This window comes from Episyrphus balteatus, chromosome 4 (genome assembly GCF_945859705.1).
Source record: "Episyrphus balteatus chromosome 4, idEpiBalt1.1, whole genome shotgun sequence".
Lineage (NCBI taxonomy): Eukaryota > Metazoa > Arthropoda > Insecta > Diptera > Syrphidae > Episyrphus > Episyrphus balteatus.
This window is the reverse complement of record NC_079137.1, coordinates 10,382,721-10,407,086: the sequence shown is the minus strand read 5'-3', so window position 1 is coordinate 10,407,086 and position 24,366 is coordinate 10,382,721. Positions and strand designations below refer to the sequence as shown.

The 24,366-nt window shown below is 31.1% G+C and overlaps 3 protein-coding genes across 5 annotated transcripts in view; 2 read left to right on the top strand and 1 right to left on the bottom strand.

Moving 5' to 3' along the window:
- The window catches only part of LOC129919457 (protein Lilipod), a 147,200-nt gene that overhangs the window by 4,559 nt on the left and 118,275 nt on the right, over window positions 1–24,366 (bottom strand). For all 3 annotated transcript variants that reach the window (XM_056000332.1, XM_056000333.1, XM_056000330.1), the window contains 3 exons: window positions 1,488–1,631; window positions 1,095–1,411; window positions 800–1,031 (listed from right to left, as the gene is read on the bottom strand). In XM_056000332.1, coding sequence (XP_055856307.1) covers window positions 800–1,031; window positions 1,095–1,411; window positions 1,488–1,631 — 693 coding nt within the window. The remainder of the gene's footprint in view (window positions 1–799; window positions 1,032–1,094; window positions 1,412–1,487; window positions 1,632–24,366) is intronic.
- Window positions 1,797–3,038, top strand: LOC129919466 (tetratricopeptide repeat protein 12). Its single transcript, XM_056000347.1, has 4 exons — window positions 1,797–2,058; window positions 2,289–2,519; window positions 2,592–2,714; window positions 2,797–3,038. The coding sequence occupies exons 1-4, from the start codon at window positions 1,925–1,927 to the stop codon at window positions 3,014–3,016; spliced, it is 708 nt and encodes a 235-aa protein (XP_055856322.1). The 5' UTR covers window positions 1,797–1,924; the 3' UTR covers window positions 3,017–3,038.
- Window positions 11,357–16,466, top strand: LOC129919452 (nuclear factor NF-kappa-B p110 subunit). Its single transcript, XM_056000325.1, has 2 exons — window positions 11,357–12,461; window positions 14,350–16,466. Exons 1-2 carry the CDS (start codon window positions 11,667–11,669, stop codon window positions 16,321–16,323), a joined length of 2,769 nt encoding a protein of 922 aa, XP_055856300.1. The 5' UTR covers window positions 11,357–11,666; the 3' UTR covers window positions 16,324–16,466.

The following is a 24,366-nucleotide window of genomic DNA, read 5'->3' as shown; positions in this document are numbered from 1 at the left end:
CGTGCATATTTCTCCTTAAACCCATAGAATATTTCTCAGGGACATGCTTGGCTGAAGGTTGAGCCAATAAATCCATCCCCAAACACTATAAGGAAGCTCAAAAGTGCATGAAACCAATTACCCCATTATTAGACCTGTAGAGTAGGCTAAGACACTTTTTGATGTATTTACAGCAATTGAGCAGCAAACTAAAATACCCAAATTTTGAAGGAAGCTCTAAGTAAAATTGAAATCACACCATTTTTTTTTCGTTAATCTGTAAGATTTATATCCGTAGATGAATAAATGAATAAATAAATAAATAAATAAATAAAAAAATCGTGAAAGAGCTTAGGGCAGAAAAAAAACCTGCAAACTTTTTTTCTTTTATTTTGGGGTCCTCAAAATTATTACATAAAGTGTTATTGTGAAACCAATTTTTGTTTGTTATTTTTTTGTTTACAAGAGGTTACGATGATAATGATCTTATTTTCTGCATAGTAGGTTATTTTTTTTTGTTTTTTTGTTTTTTTTTTTTTTAGTGGGACAATTTGTTCTTCGATATAACATATTACTCAACAAAATACTGCTTGGATAAGGATGATATTAAAATTTTCCTGCATTTAAAGAGGTACAAAATTATTTTTTTTTAAATTTTACTTGCGTTACTGTCAATTTTTATTTTTTTCTATGAAAGCGCTCTTGCCTTAACAATTTCTAAACAAATTATGTATGTATATAAAATATATAGTGTGAAAATAGAAAAATGCTTAAAATTAAAAAAAAAAAAAACTACCCTAACTACTCTTCAAAGACTTACCTATTATTCTAGAAAGCAGCGGTAATGCTGAACTTAATATCAACACTAGTGCACAATTCATAATTAATTGTGATAGTGATGTTTTTCTCTTTTGTGGGCGGACATTCTTCATAAATGGCATTGTATAAAAACCAACAGCTGAAGTTGCACCCAAATAGAATATCAAACATACTTCTAACCCAGCACCAATAGGTCCGAGTTTGGATAGTGATGAAATACCCAATGTAAATTGCTGCAATAAAATCAAATAAATTAAATTATAAATCAATTTAAATATTTCAATTTTTATAGTTACCCTTGTACTTAATGGCAATGCTTTAATGCCAATAAGTAATTCTAATGTATTTTGTACCACCAACAATATGGTAATACCGGTAAAGAACAACAACAATAACATTGCCAATGGATAGACAAAATTCCTTTGCAATGCTGAAGAGCTTTTAAGCTTTTCCAATTCATGTCGTTCAGACTCTAATTCTCTCAGTCTTTCATTTAATTTGGCCAGTTCGGTAGAATCACCATTGAGAGCTTTACGCTGATAGATGCTCTCGAAACTAGGATGAAATCTACGAATGCGACCGTTAATGTCAGTCACACTTACATTAAGTAGCTCTAAAAGGGTAAGAAAAATAAGAAGGAAATTTGATTATTTTGTGTATTTTTTGTTTGAAATTTTAAATAAACTTACCAATGTTTGCTAGTTTGCGCCTAACACTGGCCTCCTCTAGATGGAAAGCGGTGTATTCATCATTTACATCACGCAGCAGATGAGGTTTCACTAGGACCTGTCCGACAACGCCGAATAGACGAATGAAGCCAAATGGTGTGCATACTGAAATGAGAGGATAAAGAGAATTCAAAAGTTAGTCAGAGCAATCGCTATGAAAAGTTTAGCTTAAATAGTATTTTGTTAGAACAATGAACAAACTACAGATATTCACCCGCCCTCACTCATTTTAAGCAACAAACAAACAAGTGTGGAAAACAAAACAACACCTAGCATTCTACTTAATCGTTTCCTGGCAACCGAGGTAAAGTTTGTTTACATGTTTGATCGATAAAACAATTTAAACAAACACATTTTTGAACAACTCTCTGAAGAGAAGAACTTTTTTGTTCAAAAAAATGTCTAAAACCATAACTGAAGACCCTGATTTCAAAAATTTTGAATCAAAAGTCAATCAAGTTATGCAGATTCTTGAAAACATGAATTCGGGGGATCCTGTGATGGAGGCAGCTGCGATGAAGAACGCCGATAAGTAAGTTTAAATACAAACTAAATCATATTCATAATTTTTAGGAAGTTCTGTCTTCGAAGTTCTCAAAAATAATGACGGCTTTTGCATCTTGCAAAAGCTGATATCTCAATTCCCAGGTGTAAACCAGCAACTGATTGTGTTTTGTCCTTTTTTGCAGAACAAATTTCTAATTTCTTCCTTTTCATCTGTTTGAGAAGCAAATTTGATTTTATTTCAACAATTTTTTGCAGTTTTCTTGACGGGAAATCCAAGGACTTTAGTGACATTGATGAAGATAATTTTATTGTAAAAGTGCGAGAAAATCGTACCTTAATCAATAAAAGCGGTGGTGGTGGATCCGATGCCGACACACCAAATGGCCAAATGGACAAGTTTACATTCATGCAACAAATCGAACAGGACGCAGCGAAAAGAAATGAAGTACGACAGGAGCGTGAAAAAATAGCTCAACATTTTCGAAAGTAAGTTTCTCTATTTTTGAAATCAAAAGATTCTTATTTCTATAGTTTTCTATTATGTTTATCTCTTTTCAGATTAGGAAATGATGCCTATCATAAACAAGAATTCGAAAAAGCTATTAATATGTTTACAAAAGCTATAGATCATGTTAAGGATAGTCCAATTCTTTATAATAATCGGGCACTCAGTTATATGAAGTAATTTTTATTAATTGTTTTAAAACAAAAGTAGATTTCTTAGTAATATAATTACTTTATTTTATATCGTTTTTTTTTTTAGATTAAAAGTACATAAAAGAGCAATTATTGATTGTGATTTTGTCATTAATAAATTGGACGATAAGAATTTACGTGCTTGGTTATATAGAGCAGCAGCTTATTACAAATTGGGAGATGAAAAGAATTTCGAGACTAGCATTAAATGGGCAAAGAAAAATAATTCCAAGGAATTGGAAACAATTGAGAAATTTGTTGCAAATGTAAAGAATGAACAATTTTGAAATACAAAAATTATTTATTTAATTTTTGTTTTGTTTTAATTATCAAAATTTATGTGTTGTGTATTGCATTTCATAACTGACAGGAAACAGTCATCTGATATTGAAATCAGAGTAGACTAATGATTATGAAGATAACTCGGGGGTCTATTTATGGAATTCGTTTTTGGTTATTAAAAATTAATAAGATGTCACATTATTTAAAGCCAACATTAAGATAACGATTCTGCGAATAGTTTCAAAGATTGAAGATCTAAATGCATGACTGGAATCAGCTTGTTGATAGTTGATATCGCTCGTTTTGATTGTCAAATATTTTTTGCTCCGTTTAAAACAATCAGTTAACAAATCTGCACATGATTTTTGACTTATAGTTAAATTATAGTTTTATCATTACATTGGCTTTTTTATAAAATTTATATAGAAATGAAAATACAAAGTTAATAATTATAATTTATCAACAGTCATGGGACCTTAGCATACTCCTTCTTAGACTTGGGAGAAACTAAAGCTCAAGCCAGTCCGAAATACTTCGATATTATAGGTCGTTTCAAATCAAAAGTCCTGACTCTGAGTTTATTTTCTCCCTTCCAATAAAATTGAGAGCAAATTAACAAAAAACTCAATTTGATTGGCTCATTGCGACAAATCAACTCAAAAATAACAACAAATCATGCTTGTTTGAATGAAAGAAATGCTAGAGAAAAAAAAAAGGCAAAATCTGAATTTGTTTATTAATGATTTCTATGGTGACGACTCCAAAATAATTGAAAAATAAAAATAAGATATTTACTGCCCAATTATACAAATGAAAAGATGTGAATAGAATTTCAAGATATGAATTGCTATCATATAAACTATACATTTCTGGTCCATCTTCACCTTGTCCTATAACAATATCTTCGGCAAAGTTATCCCAACTGCCTTCAAATGATAAATAATTAAATAATTGTATGTTTTTTTGTATTGCCCGCGGATATGGAGTGATGCAAGCCCGGGAGACTTGCTTCCGCTTTCTGAGGCTAACCAAGTGAATCTCACAGACGGATCAATTAATTAAAATAGGGATATCAAGAACTGTTTTTCATTATTTTATCGTAATTTTAGAAAAAGTTGAGCTGCCTCATAAATGTTTCCTTCCAGTAAGCGAATGAGTTTTTTTCATTTTTGCTCAATTTTCCATGGGACTTTTGATTTGAAACGACCTATAGTTATTTTGGTTTTATATTCAATAATAAGGTTTTCAAACAAGTAAGCATAACTTTCATACAAAAAAAATGACGACAGTGTTCGAGAGAACAAGTTGAATTCATTGAATTCATTGAATTTCGCCTATAAGGCAAATGATGTTAGTTTTCAGATTTTAATTGAATTTATCAACACTTCTGGAAACAATGTATGTTAAGATCTTACAGAGCTCGACATAAATCGAAAAATCGTACCATGACATAATTTTGGCCCTAAAGTTTGTGAGAAAATATAACTCTTCTTAATAACGTAGTTGACAGTTAAGGGGGGGTTTCCATAGCATTTTAATGGAAGACGGTTGACTAATTGTTGTATAACTTTTGCAGTTTATAAGATAATCTTATGAAACGTACTTTTTTGAAAAGGTAATAAACGTACAAATATTTTTGCATCATTTAAATTTTAGAAACATTTCTTGTGCGATTTTTATAAGGGTCGAAAATGATTTTTTTCCTGCAAATTTAGATTGAATCAGAATTTTGGTTGGGGCACCGTTGTTTATAAACTTTTTATTTATTTTTTTTTTGTTTTATAATGATCAAATGTGTTTTCATGCAGTACGCGAAACAGTTTTTTTTTTTTTTTTTTTTTTATTAGAAAAAAAGCTTCGTTAATTTGTTGTAATTTCATGTTTTTTTACTCACTCTTCTTAGAATAACTTTACCGTTTATTAGTGTTTTTAGATGAAACAAAAAGAAAACAATAAAGGGAAATTAGGAGAATCCAATAAAATTTCTAAAATTTAATTTGAAGTTAGTTTGAACGGTTAATTTGAAGGAAAGGTGTCAAAATGCACTTTTTTAGCATTTTGGTCGTGGGGCAAAGCGTGATTATTTTTTAAAATGTTTTTGTATTTTTTAATGAGAAGTTAATAAAGTTGTTCATGCAACCCGTTTGCCAAAAAAAAATATTTTTTTTATTTACACACTAAAAATTTGATTTTAATAAACCAATATTTGCATTCTGTTTTTGAGGAAGGGGCAGTCAAAGCATCCACAATTTATTTTTATTATTTTTTTTCATTATATTTCAAATCAGTTTCAAAAAAAAAATATATATTTTTGCTCACAGTATTTTTAATATAAATTGTTGAAAAAGTGTCTATTTTAGCTTTTTTTACTTTGAAAATTCCATTGATCACGCACACATGCAAATTTAGTTCAAAAGAATGCCACGCATAAGCTGGCGCTGATGAACTCTTTTTTTCTGTTCTTTTCTATTTATTGAAAAAAAACTTGCTCTTGCGCTCTCATTTTCTCGTTATATTTTGTTTTTGTTTTTTGTGTTTACATAATATGTACTTTTTTTTTTTTGTTTCCTATTTCCTCACTCAGGCAGGCAGAAATCATTCATGAAATTATGAAGAGAGTAGGTAGATAGTAGATATTTTTTGCAAGATCATTATCTTTTGTTTTCAAAAAGGGTTGTTTTGTTCTTGTTGACTCTTGGGTTTTTTCTAACAATTCATTTCGTGTTTATAATATCGCACCCGCGGTTGCGAGTTGACACTTTTGGGTTTTTTTTTTTTGGTGTCAGCGAAATTCTTTGCATTGTGTAATATTCACATCGCTCGTGCGGGGATATAGGTAAAGGATTAGATATGTGGTATGCATTTGTTTGTGTGTAAAAATGTGTATTGACATTTGACATGTGCTTGTGCACAATGATTGATTTCTATATTTAGGTTGATTTCTGGGTTGTATTGTTTATTATACTACACTCGCGCCAGCGTGCGGGGTTATATAATATAAATATATCGTTTTGTTTTTCATAGTCTTTGTTTATATGTTGCGGATTCGGTTTTTTTTTGTAGGTTTGTAGGTATAATAGTTATATTTTCGCGGGGGAATGTGTAAAGGGTTATATAAGTGTATTTGTGGTTAGAATGCACCTGATGGTATTTATAGAAATAGTTTTGAATAGGTGAAGATGCTCAGTATGTTTCCTTAGCAAAAACAAAGTTTTTAAAATTACACCTACTGAGGAAACAAGCAAAAAAGTAGCTAATGCCTATCTGAATTTATAAATAAAATATCAGTTTGAAAAAATAGATCATTTTTTTTTCAAAGTGTTGAGCTTGAAAATTATTTTTGAAAACTTCCCTAAACTTTGATTACATAGTTGAAAAATTAATTTCAAGGTTTAAAAAAAAGTAACTTATAAGTTACACTGGTCAACAAGCTTTTTGCCACAAGAACCAAAATATACTTTTCTATATGTTTTTGATATGCTGAACTCGAATCTGAAGTCAGAAAATGTTTATTGGCCTCCGTTTTTGAAATATTACCGTTAGAAAATACCGAAAAACGTCATTTTGGCTGTTTTCGAGGTTATGTTTTTATGTGGGGTAGTTTCTTATGAAAAAATTTGTAACGGTTCCTATAAGAACTGGTTTTATTCTTTCAAAAAATGTTTAAATCTTTCCAATATCTTTTTTACTTCCCGAGATATTTAAAATTTAAGGAGTGGTCTTTGACTCAGAAATAGCACTGGCCAAACAAATTAAACTTTTTTTGCCACAAGAACCAAAATATACTTTTTTAAAGGTTTTTGAGTTGCTGAACTCGAATGCGCAATCAGAAAAATGCTATTGGCAACAAATTTGTTTATAATGAATTACCCCACATAAAAACAGAAGCTAGAAAAGAGCCAAAATGACGTTTTTCAGCATTTAATAACTGTTATATCTCAAAAACGGAGGCCAATCAAATTTTTTTTGACTTCAGATTCGAGTTCAGCATGTCAAAAACCTATAGAAAAGTATATCTTGGTTCTTGTGGCAAAAAAAAAGTTCAATTTTGTTGACCAGTGTTATTAATGCTGCCTTATTTTTGTTTCCTAATAATGTAGGTATAGGTAAATAAAAAACAAAATCGATTCAACTGAGTTCATTGCATTGGTGACTCTAAAAAAATCTTTATTAAAAAGGTGTTGAAAGTAAATTGGATTGATATCGAGTCCATCCTCAAACAACATATAGATAAGAACCTAAACATTCTATATATTGTAAGTAAATACATTTCCATGTCAGCCGGCACGCGCGTGTGCGAGATAAAAAATTGCTCAACGAAGAACAACTGAAAAGTGAGCAAGAACCTGAAAACCAATCCTTCTGCGCATCTACTCATATTTTTATACAAACTACACAAAGGATACTGTCAAGTATATTATATCAATGCACCCATATAACACATCCTCTACCTGCTTCTCCGCTGAACAACTATAATTATTATTATAATGCAAAAAATTTCTCTGATACACAAAAAACTCAAATGCCATCCACAACAGCAACATGGAAACAAGTTTTCATTTCAAAAATAAATAGGTATACACTCCAGAAATCTTTCATGAAAATATTGAATTTCAAACCAGTTTTCGTCCACAAACACCATATCCATATAAAGATCTATGTAGTATACCTACATCCATTTGCATGTCACCCCGCACGCGTGAGTGCGATGGCGATCTCACAAAGAGACAATGAATGAAAACCATAACCAACATCCTGAGAGTAAAAAACCAGAGAATTCGATGGCGAGAGAGCGAAACACATTCACTAATACACACAAATGCTTTTACATGAGATTTGACTTTGCTGAAAAAGGGAACCCAGTCTTAACTCCTTCGCGAGAAAGTTATATTTTAGACAACACTTGATTCCTACGAAATCAACTCGAAACTACTACTGGAGTGTATTTTCCACTAGGTACCAGGGCACGTTGGTGTCCAGGGGAACGTGGAGTCAAACTCTATACCAAAAGTGAGAACAATTTCCCCTTTAATTGGACCCGAACCGTATTGCGGAATAGGAGAAAACGTTATTAAAAATAAAATACAACTAGGCAAATAGACGAGGAGAGCAAAAAACTACCAAAACTAAGACAGGCCAAAATGCTTCTCGGGAACTATAACCAAGAGCATTTCAAAACCTGTATCAATGAATTTTGTAGGTATGCATTTTATTTTTTATCGATTGGCAACCATTGATAATAAAAGAATTCATAAAAAAAATATTCTGGCAATTCTCTTTTTAATAGCAGCTGATTCAATGACGTCAAATCATTTACAAAAACAAGAACAAAAAAAAAACAGGTTAAAACAAAAATAGCTCCAAAATTTTTTCAAATATTATTGAAATTTGAACATGATTGTTTGCAGTCTGCTTGTGGTTTATTTTTTTTGTTGTTGGCTTAACAGAATGAGGCAAAAGAAATTAAAAAAAAATATTAAACCATAAACATTTTGTCGTAAATACCCCTCAACAAAACCACAAAACAGTTCCTAAAGCATATACCCTTTCATACAAACAAATATTAAAAGTTGTCGTACAGTGGAGCAAAATTACTTAACAACTGAGAATTTTTCGATCATAAAAGTATCTTGAGAGTTAGGGTTTTTAAAAGGTTGAAAATGAATGTTTCGAAATGAAATTAAATGCGTTAAAAAATGTGCAATGGAAAACTCAAAAGTAAGAAGATTAACATAAATCAAGAGATTGAATAAAATCAAACAGATCAAACTGTTTGTTTCTACACTTTCCATTTGTGATTTTTGAAAGAAGCTTTGCAATGCACTTCTTAATCGTTTACAAAAGTCATTTTTTAAGGTTATCAAAATTAATTTATCTTAAATTAAAGAAATATATCTTCAACAGGGTGCTTCGAAAACAACAATTCAAAAATGTTGCTGATTTTTTTTTTTATTTACTCCACCACTGTTCCCATTGTTTATTGCAGTTGTTTTTCTTGATTTCTCATTTCATATCAACAACAAATTTCTCATTTCCAAGTATTCAAGTATTTGTTTGTATCTATAAAAACGAACCTACACAATAAAATTGGAAAAAAAACTTGTTATTTTTTTATTCGCTTTATAAACACACATCAGAGACATCCACGTCGTTCACACATTCATATATCGACGATATCAATGGCAAACGAAATACACCATATTATTATTTGTTATATTTTTTCTTCAAACACGAGCGGAAGCTTAATATTATGCACATGTGAGGCCCATTAACAGCGAGTATTTTGATTTATTAATTAATTTTAAATCTATAATAATTATAACAACAATAAAAAATTGATTAAAAATTAAAATTCATTCAAGTTTTGATAAAGAATTTTATTTTTTAATGACGTTTTTGATTGTTGATGGAGCTTATTTGAAAGAAGGTCAACGAAAATATTGTTGGTACTTTTAAGTTGAACTTGGTATCTAAGAATGTATTGAATTTATGGAACCTTTAAGACAACTAGACATAAAGTTATCAGCGTCAAATATTAAAATAAATATGAGGTGGCAAGATAAGAAGTCTGTCCCTGATTCCAATGCAGATTATTATGTTTTTAATCGAATTCTATTGAGTTTTTAGTCAAGATGGAAAGTGTTATTGGAAGTTTATTGAGATTAAAATTATCAAAAAAGCCATTGATGAATAGATTTGACAGGGTCGAATCGGAAGAAATAGTATAAATTTTAGCTTTTCGATGAAGCAAAGATCTACTGGAATTTTTGAATGTTTTGCTAAAAGCTCAAGCTTTATTATTTAATCATAAATATGCAGGATCGGATTGATGTGAGAACAAAAATTTGTGCTTTAGGCGCTCATTCCTTCATTTCTTCTTATGTTGGATGTCTGTCAGGGGTAACTCTTGGCTTTTAATGCAATTAAATACAAAATTATAATTACAACTTCTTTCATTGGGGACTGAAAATACTCAAATATAAAAAAAGGCATTGGCAATGAGCTTTTTTTGCGAGAACCACCCAAACTGTTACATTCGCTTGAGGACAATTTAAATTGTTGTAACAGTTTTTCACTTTTCAACTCATTAGTTTAGGTTCAACTATTTCATTGAAGTGAATCCGAGGCTAAAAGCGATTTTTTAGGAGGCGGAAATCTTGAAAAAAAAAAAAAAACAAATTTCGAAAGCTCGAAATTCAGAAAAATCAAAATCCAAAAATCCCGAAATTCTGAAAGCCAAACACAATCAAGAAAATCTAAACCATAGAACCCAAAACCCAGAAAACCAATCATTAGATAACCTAGAATACCGAAAATATAAGATTCTGAAAACCCAGAAAAGTTAGAATTAAAAAATAAAACTAAATTAAGAAAAATGTTACCAAAATCCAGAAAACCTAGAATCCCAAAAAACCAGATTTCTGAAAATCTGGAATCTCGGATACCCGAAAACTCAAAAGTTATAAGTTCCAAAATCTCAAAAACCCAAATCAGAAAACTCATAAATTTCGAAATTCAAAACCCAAAAACCAAAAATACAAAAAAAAAAAAAAAACAAATCAGAAAATCCATTTATTCCAAAATTCAGAAAACCTAGCATCCCGAAAGTCAAAATCCCGAAAACCCAAGTCATAACACTAGAAATCCCAAAATACAAAACCCATAAAATTCAAAACTCAGGAAACCTATAATCCCGGAATGCAGAATCTCGAACCAAAAATTAAAAGTCAAAAGGCCAAAAATTCTTCAAATCTAAACCAAATCAAGACCCCCGAACCAAAAGTTATACGACCGAAAAATTCCAAAAACCCAAACCAAAATCCCGAAAACCCAAGTCATAGGACCAAATATCCCTAAACCGGAAAACCCATTTAATCCGTAATTCAGAAAACCTTTAAGATTTGAAAAGCCAAAGAATCCCGAAATCCAGAATCCTGAAGACCCAAAAACCCAGATAGTCCAGAAGTTAAAGACCTAAAACCCAAATCCCAAAATACTCTTAATCCCAAAAACATAATCAATTAAGCAAAAAATAAAAAAAAAATTATAAAGCTTAAAATCTTAACAAAAAAAAAAAAAACAAATTTACAGAAAACTTAAAATCGCTCAGACCTTGGCACTAGAAATTATTCAGCGCCTTACCCCAATCAAGATTATGATCCCAATTTTAACCCTCTCCTGTACTTTAGTCGCACACACTTGCAACAAATTTTACTGTATTGGTTTTATTAATCATCAACCAACTCGGGGGAATTACCCAAAGTTTTTATTTAGTATATTTTCCTGGAATTGCGTTCGCAATTGTTGCTTGAGTTTGCTGGAACTTGAAAGTTTATTTTTATTTTTATTTTCATTTGAAAACCAACAAGCGCACAAGGCGTAATCGTGTTGTCGCAGTTAACAATTGCATTTAGTACAACATTAACTATCTTCGATGAGAGTTGTATTATTATAGAACGAACGAAAAAATATAAATAATAATATATAATCGTTTCGTATAGATGAAAAATAGAAATAAATTGATTTTAAAGCGAATAGAGAGAAAAAAAACATTAAACAAGATTATACCGTGTGTGTTAACAACTCACGTGAGAGGTTGTTTTTTTTTCAAGTGAGAAATATATTAAAAAGTGAACATAATTATCCAAAAGCATCATGCATAACGAAATCTATGACATGGATAAAAAATTGTGTTTTAGTGATTGTTCCAATTCAATGTCTGTCCCCTCACCCTGTTCCTCACAATCTTCAATGTCATCTTCGACATCAGGATATTCCAGTGCCAATAATTTACCCCTAATGAATTTCCCCAGATACGACATTAATAACGGTGACATAAACATGACATTTATGCCGACAACACAAAACTATGATACACATACATCACATTTTATCCAGCAGAGGGCGCCAGTTATTGGTGCCGCAGATCCTTCAGATGTCAACTGTCTTATCGATGGCAAACAAACAATCGCCTACACATCTCAATTGATTTTGCATGAAGAACCCACAGAGAAATTCCGTTTCCGGTACAAATCGGAAATGCACGGCACGCATGGCTCCCTCAATGGGCAGCGTTCAGAGAAAAACAAAAAAACTTTTCCCGAGGTCGAATTGAAAAATTTCACCGGCCAAGGTGTCATTCGATGCAGTTTGTATCAGACAAATCTCGATAAACCTTCACCGCATTCTCATCAATTGGTTGTACGAAAAGAGGACATGGATGAGTGTGATCCTCATGATGTTTATGTGTCGCCGGAAAAAGGTTATATTGCAAGATTTGAGAATATGGGAATTATACATACGGCAAAGAAAAATATTTGCGATGCACTTTATGCAAAGAAAAAACAAAAAATGAAATTCGAAATGGGCATTACAGAGCTATCGCAGCGCCAAGAGAAGACGTTGCGGGATGAGGCGGAACGTGAGGGCAAACATATGAACTTGAATCAGGTAGAATTATATTTTTATTTATATTTGGTCAAATGCATATCTGATGTTAGGTTGTTATTGTTATTTTTGTATTTGTGTTAATTCAAAAATAATGTTAAGTTTATAATTTCAAGTTATTTTTATCGATGATGATGATTGTGTGTGGTTTAAAAAATCTGTACGTGGGGAGTTCCCACTTTATTAACATGGGGTTTTTATTATTTATTATTCTTAACGCATCATTGTTATAGGGGAAAGAACAAAACTTACAGAGATAACGGCATTCTTTGTAAATTGAAAGTACTCATGTAATGTAGTTTCTTTTTTGTTGAGGTAGAGAAACTGTACTTTTTTTTCATTGAACGTAGAACGTATTAAGAAACATTCTATCGAATTTACACGATCGACTCATAATCTTGTTTTATTGCATTTTAATAGCTGAGAATTGCAAATCATTATGAGAAGTTATTCGTGTAGATTCTGAATAAATGACACGATGCGTCCGTCGCGTCAAATGGAATTACTGTTGTGTGTCAATGCCAAACATTGTCATTAAGCTAGGTTTACACTTTGTATTTAATTAACAAAAATGCTTAATTTAAACTTAATTTTATCTTAATTTATGACAGATAAAGATTTGCAATGACAAAATTAATGACTGTTTGCTTGATGTGTGAATCCAGTTTCATTTGGTTTGATATTTCATTAATTTTTTTCTATCGCTTTGACAGATCGGAGTACTTACTAACTCTGGTTGTTTTTGGTTGAATTACCGACTTAAAACTACTTTATCATTTATAATTCTTTCTGATTGAACAATTAGAATTGTCAAATGAGTTTGACTTTAAAAAATAAAACTTTAACTTTTCATTTTCTTTCTTTTTTTGTATAAGTAATACCTTCAAAATAGTTTATTAAGGACTCTTCTTTGCAACACTACTTTATTGACAAAGCATCAGATCTTTGTAAAAGATTCCTTGTCTTTTAAGACCAATTTTAATGGACTGCAAAATTTAAAAAAATATTACTTTTTCGGATGTAACCAAAAATCTATTCTGGTTGAAGAATTTAGGATGATTTCCTCCGTTGCCACAAGTGAAAGGATAATAGATTTAAGAAATTGACACTACTTTATCTTATTCATCGCACTCGCATAGATGCCAGATTTTTTTTTTATAAATGCTAGATTTTAAACTGATTTTTAATTTTTACAAATTCTTTTAAAATCTAAACTACCTTACCTTCCTTATCACATAGAAACAAATCAACCGTAAAGCTCAGGCGTTATAATTTAGTAAGTGCACTACATTACCTTCTTTTCAACTTGCATAAATGTTTACAGTAAAATTTGTTCTTAGAACTAGAATCCAGCAAGTGGCCAATATTGAAAAAAAACGGCAAATAAAGTTTCAATTTCTAAATTAAAATTTGAACTACATTACCATCATCACTTTAGTAAAGGGGCAGTAAGGCAGTGCACATGTCCACGTAGAAAGTATCAAATAAATGTCTAATTAAGTGCCACTTACTCGACTTGATCAGATCATTTTTGTTAATTTGCAAACTGCCTTACCGCCTTAAGTAGCAATTCTGCTACAATAAACACTACTTTACCATAGGTTTCGAAGGTGAAACTGTCTTTGTTTCATTATGTTTAGAGAAAAACCACCCGAATTTCGACAATTCTGTCAAACCAATACCAATTAGGGCTGATAACCTTTTATCCACTGATAAGGCAGTGCAATAAAATGATTAAATTTCAACAGATTCTAAAATAGACTTGATGCTAATCAAACGAATGAAACTTTTTAAATGGAGTCATAGGATTTAAGCTAAATAATTTAAAACTTTCATTTACCGACCAATTCAACTTCTTTCTAACCAACAAATCTTTCATTTCTTTTTTCAGGTGCGTTTATGTTTTGAAGCTTACAAAATAGTCGAAGGTGGCTGGATGAAAATATGCGAACCAATTTATTCCCGCCCGATAAACAATCGCAAAAGTGCCCTAACAGGTGAATTGAAAATCTGTCGGCTAAGTAGTGTGGCTGGTAGTGCTGCCGGTGGCGAAGACATCATTCTTCTAGTGGAAAAAGTTAGCAAGAAAAACATACAAGTTCGATTCTTTGAAATGCGTGATGATGATTTAGTTTGGGAGGCATTTGGTGATTTCTCCGATGCCGATGTACATCATCAATATGCCATAACTGTGAGAACTCCAGCTTATAAAAATAAAGACATCGATAAAAGTATTGATGTTTCAATTGAATTGGTCAGAAAGAGTGACGATGAACGTAGTACGCCAGTTGATTTTCGTTACAAACCACGAGAGATAGTACTTTCGAGGAAGCGAAGACGTACATCATATTCGACTTCGACAACATCAAGTGCTGTAAGCTCTTCGGAGCTTCCCGAATCAGTTGTCACTGGAATGCATCCTCTGGCGCAGCACTCACCTCAGACCATAAGTCAAGAGTATAATAAGAGTGAAGAGTTAAATGCTCTTTTGGAACCAAGTTCCTATCACATTCAATTCCAGAGTTATATGCAAAAAGTCACAACTGACTCGGCTGAACTCGCTCAAAATATCAATCCAGAGCTATTCAATGACTTGTGTAATTTAATTGGACCCGATGGTGAGCTTCAGACAGATGGTGAAGCACCAACTACAAGGCCAAGAACAAGATTTTTAGACCAAACTGCATCATTGATTCCAACAAAGTCAACATCCTCACCTCATCCAGCAATGAGACATCTGTTATCAGCCATTAGGGACAATACATTGGAAAAGGACAAACTAGTAGAAAAAGTTCGAGGGATATTTGAAGATTATTCGGCCGATGTTGACAGTGGTGATACAATAATTCATGACATGGTTAAGAATGGCCAACCAAATGATGCCATAATACTTTTTAAGGTTCTGTCTAAGCTCAACTTGACCGAATTATTATCGCAGACAAATAATCTCGGACAAACTCCATTGCATGCAGCGTGTATATACGACCAGCCAATGTTTATCAGACCTCTGTTGGGACTCAAGTGCGATCCGAATATTCAAGATTCCGAAGGCAATACAGCCTTGCATATAGCAATAGTTGAAAACCTTAAAGAATGTTTGGAAGGTTTTGCATCATTTATATCATCATCACCAGATGGCGTTAAATTTAATGCCAATTTGGCCAATGACAATGGATTTACTCCTCTTCATTCTGCTGTCAGACATGGCAATATTAATTTCATTGAGATTCTCTTGACAAAATGTAATGCTTCAGCGAAAATTGCAAGTTCTCGTGATGGCAATAATGCTCTTCACTTGGCCGTTCAACATCAGAATCCTCAAATGGTCAAGTGTCTGCTGACCCATGGACAGATTCAAGTAAATGCTAAAAATCGTTCTGGACATACAGCCATCGATTTGGCCAAAACATTAGATGGCAATGTGAAAAAAGAAATTCTGGATTTGTTGGCGACGAAATTGCCTGCAGCAAATAACAACAATGCCAACAATAGTGTTGAAACACAAACAGCTGATGTTATTAAAGACGAACCAGAAGATGACAATGACAGTTCGACGGAAGAAGATGATTCACTGAGTTCGGAAATTGATGAACGCAATGAGGAAATACAATTGAAACGTTTGTTGCAAGATGAGGCGAATTGCCGTCGTTTGGGCGAATTGCTAGATGTTGATAATAAATGGAAGAAACTTGGCAGCGAATTGAAATTGGATCATTTGTTGTTTTTATGGACCAATGGAGAAGCTATGTTAAAGTTTCTTGTGGCTACTGATGATATGAGTGTGATGAAAATTTTAAATGCATTGCATGCAATCGATCCGGAAGTTGGGAGTAAAGCAACGGCCATGTTGAAAACTCAATTTTAATTGATTTTTTTTTGTTTATTTGTTAACAGTTTTTTAAATTAATATAAAAATATTTTATTCCGATTTAAGATTTAAGTTTGTAAATATGTAGTTTTAAGATGAACAAAAAAAAAATATGTACCTATCTATTCCAAAATATATAAATATTTTTTTTTAAATAAAATTGTATAAAGTTTTTATAGTTTAAGAAATATTTCTGTTTTATTTATAAAAGAAGTAATGATTTTGGAATTTTTAGTTGAAGGGCTGTTCAGGATTCGATTCCATTCTGAGAGAACGAACTTGGTCAGACGTGTGCACAAGCAAACAGACAAAATAAAATGCACAACTGGAGTCGCACGTACTTGCTCTTGCAGTTCAAAGCACTTTTATATTACTTTACTTGTAGATTTTAAGAGCAGGCTCTATAAAAATGTTAAAGAAATTTTTTTTTTTTTTTGATTTTGAGGAAGAGCCGACATTTAGGGCAAAATTTTGTTAAATGAAAATTTTATTTTTGTTATTTAACATTTTTGAGAAAAAATAAAAATGCAGTTTTATTGCAATTGCTTCAAATATTACGTTTGAAAAGTTTACTCAAAATCCTTAGAGCCGTTTTCAAGTAATTTCCTATAACTTGAAAAATTTGTAAGGGACGTACACTTTCTAACCGAGATATAAAAAAAAAAAAAAAAAACAAAAAAAAAAACAAAAAAAAAACAACAACTTACAAAATCCTTAAAAATCATCTGTACCAAATTTGAAGAAAATCCATCTACCCGTTTAGGCTGTGGAAATGTGTACAGATGGACGCACAGACGGATGGACGTAATTGCGAGACCCACTTTTTCGGACTCCATCATTGTAATGTTGGTTTTGATTAATACCTCAAATTTTTTTCAATACGAAACCAATACTTGCCCTATAGAGCAAGTTAAAATTGTACGAACAAATTTTTTTATGTACTTTATTTTCAAAACTACTTGAAAATTAAAAACTTTTAATTTTTGTATCGAAAAATTTGTCGTAATATAAAATATAGGACATGTTATTTACTAATGGGCTAGTTGTCACATTGCCTATTAAAGCTAATAACTTTAGTCTCTGAAAGGCACTGTAGTTTGCAAAAGTTTAGTTAGAGATTAAATGTGAACATTTTCCGAAATCGTCATGGTACTGAACTAGTATTGATGTCCAAAAACAGCAAAGAAATGTACGATGAGGAGTAGTTGGTAAATTTGGATATTTAATTGTTTTTAATTCAATCGGCTGGACTCAATAATAAAATGCGAATTGGTATTGCTTCAAGCACATTACATTTAAAAAAAAACACCGTCTAAAAATCTTAAACGTAGAGTTTAAGTTGATAATTGTTTTTGTTTTACGTTTCCAAATTTTAAATACGACCATTTAAAAAAAACCGTTGAAAAATTAGGAGGTTTTTCTAAGCACTTAATATTTTAAAGCAGCAGATTCATCTTCAGATAGGTGCTCAAACTTTTTTTAAAAAAAACTTTTTTAAGTTTTTTATCTTTAAATGATTTCTATCTTCGTGACTTTACTGTTATAAAAAATGAACTTCTATGTGGATTTGAAGTCTTCAGTTTTCCTCGTTTTTCGACGTTTCAGCTTTTTCAGGACTAATGTTTAAGTGTTAAACATTTTAAGAGATTTCTTAAAATCTGCTATTATTGCAGCTGGATATTCCTTTTCTATTTTTATAATATTTTAAAATTCAATTAATGAAGTCTTGAAAAAGACGTTTCAATCAATTGATTGAAATGCAAGCTTGAGATATGCTTGAAAGTGAATGTAAAAATGAATTCTTCGATTTAGTTTACATGTTTTGTCATAAGACCGGAATTTGATCCTATGTCTATTTTTCATTACCAACGAAAACCTTACAATAAGAAGATAACGGAATTTTTGTCGAACCTGGAAAACCCTTCATTGTGGCACGAAATGTCATACATGCAACACTTCATGAAGGAGCAAGGCTTAAAGACAAGTGACCATTGATTGCATCACGGGTACTTCGACAGGAGAGATTTTGGTTTAAAGAATTCAGATTTGCATTATAGTAGACTAGAAAATGATTATAGTTTTCGTCCAGCTAAATGCTATTGATAGAGGTTTCAAAAGAAATAATGATGAAATGTCAATGTCTCTAGGGAAATTTCCAAGCTTGTGTTCTGACCAAAATATTTATGCTTTGAAAAACCAGCTCCTTAAGATGAAAAAAAAAAAGAACTACAATGAAGCTAAACGGGATAACAGAAATCATAATTTAAAACTAATAACTTTCAAAACTTGGCTTTAAGTAGAAAAGTTTATAAATTAATGAATGCTAACTATTAATTTGTTTGGCGGAATTAGCAAAAATACTTAACTCATCATAAAAGAGTTTTAAGATTTTCATATATTTTTCAACAGAACAAATAATATATAGTTCGACTCATTAGTAAAATACTTTCGTTTTCTATTATCTTACAACAGGAAATTTTGGGATTGTCTCAATTAAATCAAAGTCCCCTTTAAATATTTCATTTCATTTCCTTGCTGCTAGATTGCTTAGCAAGTATTTTGACTTTGTTAAAAAAAAAAACTTGACTACACGTATTAAAAAAAAAAAAAAAACTTGTCAAACAATTCTCGGTACATTTTTGTTATCTAACAAGTTGACCCTCTTTACACCTTCTATAATAATATATTTATTATTAATATGCAACAAAAAAGTGAAAAAAACATTTAATTATTTCTTTTCACAAGAATAAAAGCAAATCTTAAGAAATAAAAAAAAATTCTTAATGAAAATGGGAAGCCCCATGCGTCATATGATCTAGGGGTTTTATTTAATTTTTTTATAGTGTATCTTAAACCACATTTGCAATTATTGCGGCAGGCATCTTACTTGTGTCTACAAATTCGCAATGTAAATCCCCGTGATGGCTTGTTTATGAATAGTAGACAACAGTACATGAAAATAAAAAATTAAAAAAAAAAAAAAAAAAAAAAAAAACAGAAAAAAGGTATGTTCTTGTGGTTTGCATGTTAAGTTATAAGGAAATCGTGAATACTAGCACGTTGCTATACGTTTGTATTGCATGAAGACTATTGATGGGGTGCATCGATCTTTAAGTTGAACTTAAAAGTCCAAGAAAGTCTTGACAAGGTCGTAATAAAAAAAAATAATAATAATTGCGGGGATTTTTTTCGCAAAACAATTTGTAATTCATCACTCGGATTGATTGAATTGCAGCTGGTGTAGGTGTTTACACACCTGCCAGTGGCGTAGATAGGGGGGGGGATCAGGGGGATATATCCCCCCCCCCCCATTGGGATCGATAATTGTGCAGTATAAACAGTCATGAATAAATAAGTTGAAGAAGCGCACTTTGAAAAAAACGCTATGGATTTCGAGTTCTTGATTAGTTTAAAGGTTATAAATATGGTTTAACAACTTTCGTTGCCATTAAGTCGGTGTTTCAAAGAGTGAATTTAGACTTGGTCCAAGCAAAGGAGCTCGCTAAAGATTTAAAGGATCAACTAAAAATTAAACGGGCAGAAGACGACTCATTTTCGAAAGTTTTTTGTATATGGGAAAAATTAGCTGAAATCCTTGATAGGCGTTAAACATAAGAGAATAGTGAAGCGACAAAAGAATCGTTCGTACCCTTCGGTTCAAAGTACAGTAAAGAATATTTTCGTGTTACTGTTTTCAATCTTTTTCTCGATTTCTATGTAATGGGCCTTGGAGAAAAATGTACAAACCATGAAAACACACTAGAAGGGTTTCCGGTTCTTTCTAAGGATTCTTCGTCTGAAATAGACAAAGCAGCTAAAAAATTTAATGAAACTGTTGAGTTATACCAAAAACTAGACCACATAAAATAGAACAAAAACAATAAGATTTCCTTATAGTTTTCATCCAAGAAGGAAATATTATTTAAACAATCGGGATTTCCTAATTGTTTTACCGACTTCCAAAAAGGAGGAGTTATTCAATTCGTCTGTACTTTTTTTTTTGTGTTTGTCACCTCATAACTTTGGACCGAGTGAACCAATTTTGATAATTCTTTTTGTAGGTATTGAAAAGCTGGTGCCTGTTCAGTACTATTAGAAAAACCATAAAACCCAGTTTTGATCCATGGAAGTCGGTTTTGTTTTTTTAATAAAAAAAATACGATCATGTACGGGATCACCTATTCCAACTTACTATAGAAATATTGGTCACAATTTTTGTTCTAGTGCCAAGTTGGAAAAAATATGAAAATTTTACAAAAAATTTTGAAAGATTTTTGTACATGAAAATAATAAGAAATCTCTATGGAAAAACCTTATTAATTGTTGATATTAATAAGGTTTCTTCATAAAACAGTTCAATAAGGAAATCTGTTGGTATTTAGGTGGTCCTGGTCATATTTTTCTCTGTGTGAAGAATTAAAAACTCAGAAAAGATATTTGATCAGAAGGACAAATAGGTACTTCCTATATGAACTCATTGAAAGCGCTCGAAAGCTGCACCGAAAAAAGTTGTCCTGGTATTTATATTTTATTAAAGATATTAGCTACACTGCTGGTTTCTACGTCAACTACCGAAAGAACTTTCTCCAATTTAAAGAGAATAAAAATAATACAAAGAAGCATTATTACAACTTAAAAAAAAATTTGCCAACTAGATCTATCCCCCCCCCCTTAGCAAAAAGCTATCTACGCCACTGACACCTGCATGTAGGTTTTGTTTCAGAGTTATTTAAAACCGTCAATGGTTTCAGATCGAGTTTAGTAATATGAGATTCTTTCTCTATAATTCAGTAATATGAGATGCTTTCTCTATAAAAGAAGCTTGAAGATGTTGTTATTGAGCTTTAAATAGCGTTTTCTCTTTGAAAACGATAAATGGCTGCAACAGTCATCAGTTATTTGAACGAGTAACACCTAGAGTTGAAAAGTTAATTTTTAATCTTAAGATTAAGGTCTTAAGGTATGCATGCTTCCTTAACCCTCAAATATAAAAAAAAAGATTAACCTGAACTTTTGCATGCTCCCTAAACTTTCAAAAGGGGAGATTTTTTTATGAAAAGTTCATAACTCATAAGTTTTAGGAAATCCTTGAATTTCTTAAGCCTTTTCTATGTAATCTTAACTTTGAATTTGATAAAATCTCGAGGTATTTGTGATTCCAAAGGCTATGGGTGTTGTGTTTCTGAATTTCGTTTAGGGGTCCTAAAACGAATAAAATGTTTTTGAAATAGTTTGATCTTGTTATCTTCGCTTTCTTTAAGCTAAACTATTTATAGAATTCTTAAGAAATCTGAAGTTCTTTACTTTCTTATGTATTTAGAGTCTTAAATAATTTAATACAAATAGAAGAAATATTCCGGTTCTTGAATATAATAAAAAAACTTCTATTTCTATTATGTATATCTTCATATTAATTTGACTTTTAGGACCTCTCTGAATTTGTTGAAAGCCTGTTTTTCAAAATTTAAATAAAATCAATGAAGCAATTTGCAAAGCATTTGCAATTATAAAAATAGTATTTTTTTAAGCTATAGAATTGTATGACCCCTAAAATTAATATTGTATAATTTTTTAATGCAATAATGAAGTTTTGGTTTTGAAAGCTTTTCTCTTAGCTTTTCAACTTTTTTTTTAATTGAAGAAAAAAAACTGTTTTTCAGTCATAAGGTTTTCAAAATCATTTAGGGGTCTTAAGAATATTTGAAATTTTCGAACAATTTTAATAACCTGAACTTTATTTAAACACCAACAAATTAATTCAAAAATTTGTCCATTCCAAAAGAATAGTTTATCTTCACACTTTTATTCCTAGAGTACTCTATTCAATAGAACTAAGAAAAAGCCTTCAGAAGGCTCAAACATTTAATTTATAAAAATCCATTTCTGTTCCCACTCTCATCCAATTACAAGTGACAAGACCTATTACATCCTAAATAAAATCATTGGGGTATGGTTACACCTCCCTTTTGTTCAATATTTAAATAAACCCTATAAAACAGACAGAATTTTGTTATGAAAAATTTTGAATTAAAAAATAAAATTAAAAAATCCATTCAATGATAACTTTTTCACCTTACAATTAATCACAAGCATGTCTAATACATTCAAATACTACTACACACTTCATATTTGCATCGCACTTTGCACTTTTTAATTTCTTGATTAAAATCTTTGAATTAATAAATTACAACATACGTAGAATCGAGTTTATAAATTCAAGTACCTACTCGTACATAATAATCTAAATAAATCCAAATACAGTTACATTTTTTTTTTCTTTTATTTAATTTAATTTATTTATAGCAAGCATTTCCTGTGAATTTTAATTATTATCAGATTGCCTTTTGAGTGCAAGAAGTAGGTGAATTATTTTTTTCTTTAATTGCTTGATAAAGAAACTCTACCTTTTTTTCTGCGAAAGCCATACGTTATCAAAATATTTGATTCGAAGAAACACAACGCTCTAAAAGCATGCTAAACCAATGAAGCACTTTTATCATTCTTTTATTACTAGCCTATTTGCAGGCGTACTGAAAAACTGCAGTTTGAATTGAAATTGTTTGCTGTACTAAATCAATACGAATGTGAATGCAGAATGAACAAAAATTGTTGCATGCACTTAGGCGATTATTTTATAGTTATTTCAAAATAATTTTTTAGAATGCAAAGAAACGTTTTGCATCAAAACTATGCTTTTAAATTAAAGATGAATAGCACATACTTTAAAGTCACAAGAAACCACTTTTATTTACTAACCACTTAACATTATTTGTGTCCCATTTTCAAAAATGCATTTCAAAAACAATTCATATGTTCATTCAAAACTTATACCACTTAAGATCAATGACGTTTATAAAGTGGTTTTAAGCGAGCTCATATTCACCAATATCCATTTATGGATACAAAATTGTCCACCTCCAGAAGAAACTTCAAGACGAAATCAAATGTTCTGATATCCGTTCGAATTCCATTTTCTCCCGTTTTCAAATTTTAGCTTTAGCGAATTCATCGGTGTTTCGAAAAACAAACGTTTTCAGCAAAATGCTGAATATCAACACCTTAAAAGATACATACTAAGGGTAGCCAAGAGCCTTTTAGTGCCCGCAGATTATAACAAAAAAAACACACGATTGTTTGCAATACTGCTAACTACTTTCTACTTCTTACCATTTGAGGCCAAATTCAGTTCAATTTTTTTTAGTTTAATCGAAAATGTTATCAAACTCGAACGATTTGAAAGTGTTTTTCTATTTAAGACATCAACAGATCACTTTTTCAACGATTTAGATGGAGGGTTCATAAAAAATATTTCAACTTCAACTTCACTATCAACAGATGTTTCTTTGTTCTACTTGCAAGAAACATTTAATGAAAACCTTCTCACCATTGTCCAATTCGATTCAAGTGATTTAATTCTGAAACGACTTTCTGAACATCTTCAAAACCTACGATTTTGTAAGATAATTTGTGTGCTCAAGAATTCTTCAAGAAATGATTTGGTACTGAGAAAACTTTTCAACTTCTGTTGGCAAAATAGAATGATCAATGTTGTAGTAGTTTTTCGAGATTTCCAGACTTTATTCAGCTTACTATAATTACAGGAATTTTGAAAATTTTACTATCGAAGAATTTATCTGGATTAAAAGCAATAGATGCATTTTTCGACATCTATTGCGGAATCTTCACAGTGCAACATTTTCAAATTTTTCTTCAAATTTCAAAAGATCACGTCCTTAGGATGTAATTTATTCTTTAAAATTGATTGTTTTCGTGGGGCAGTCATTCTCTAAAGCACCAGAAGCTTCTTTCACTACCAAAATCATCTATTCGCTAATCTTTTTACTTGGAATCATTATAGTCACTTCATATGATGCATTTCTTCAATCTTTCATGACCGAGCCTCCAAAGAACAAAATGATAACATCCTTCGACGATCTTAAATTATCAAAACTGAGAATCTTCACAACTCAATTTGACATCGAGTTCTTATGAAAACATCATACTACATTCATGGAAAACTATTCAAATTCATTTATAGGC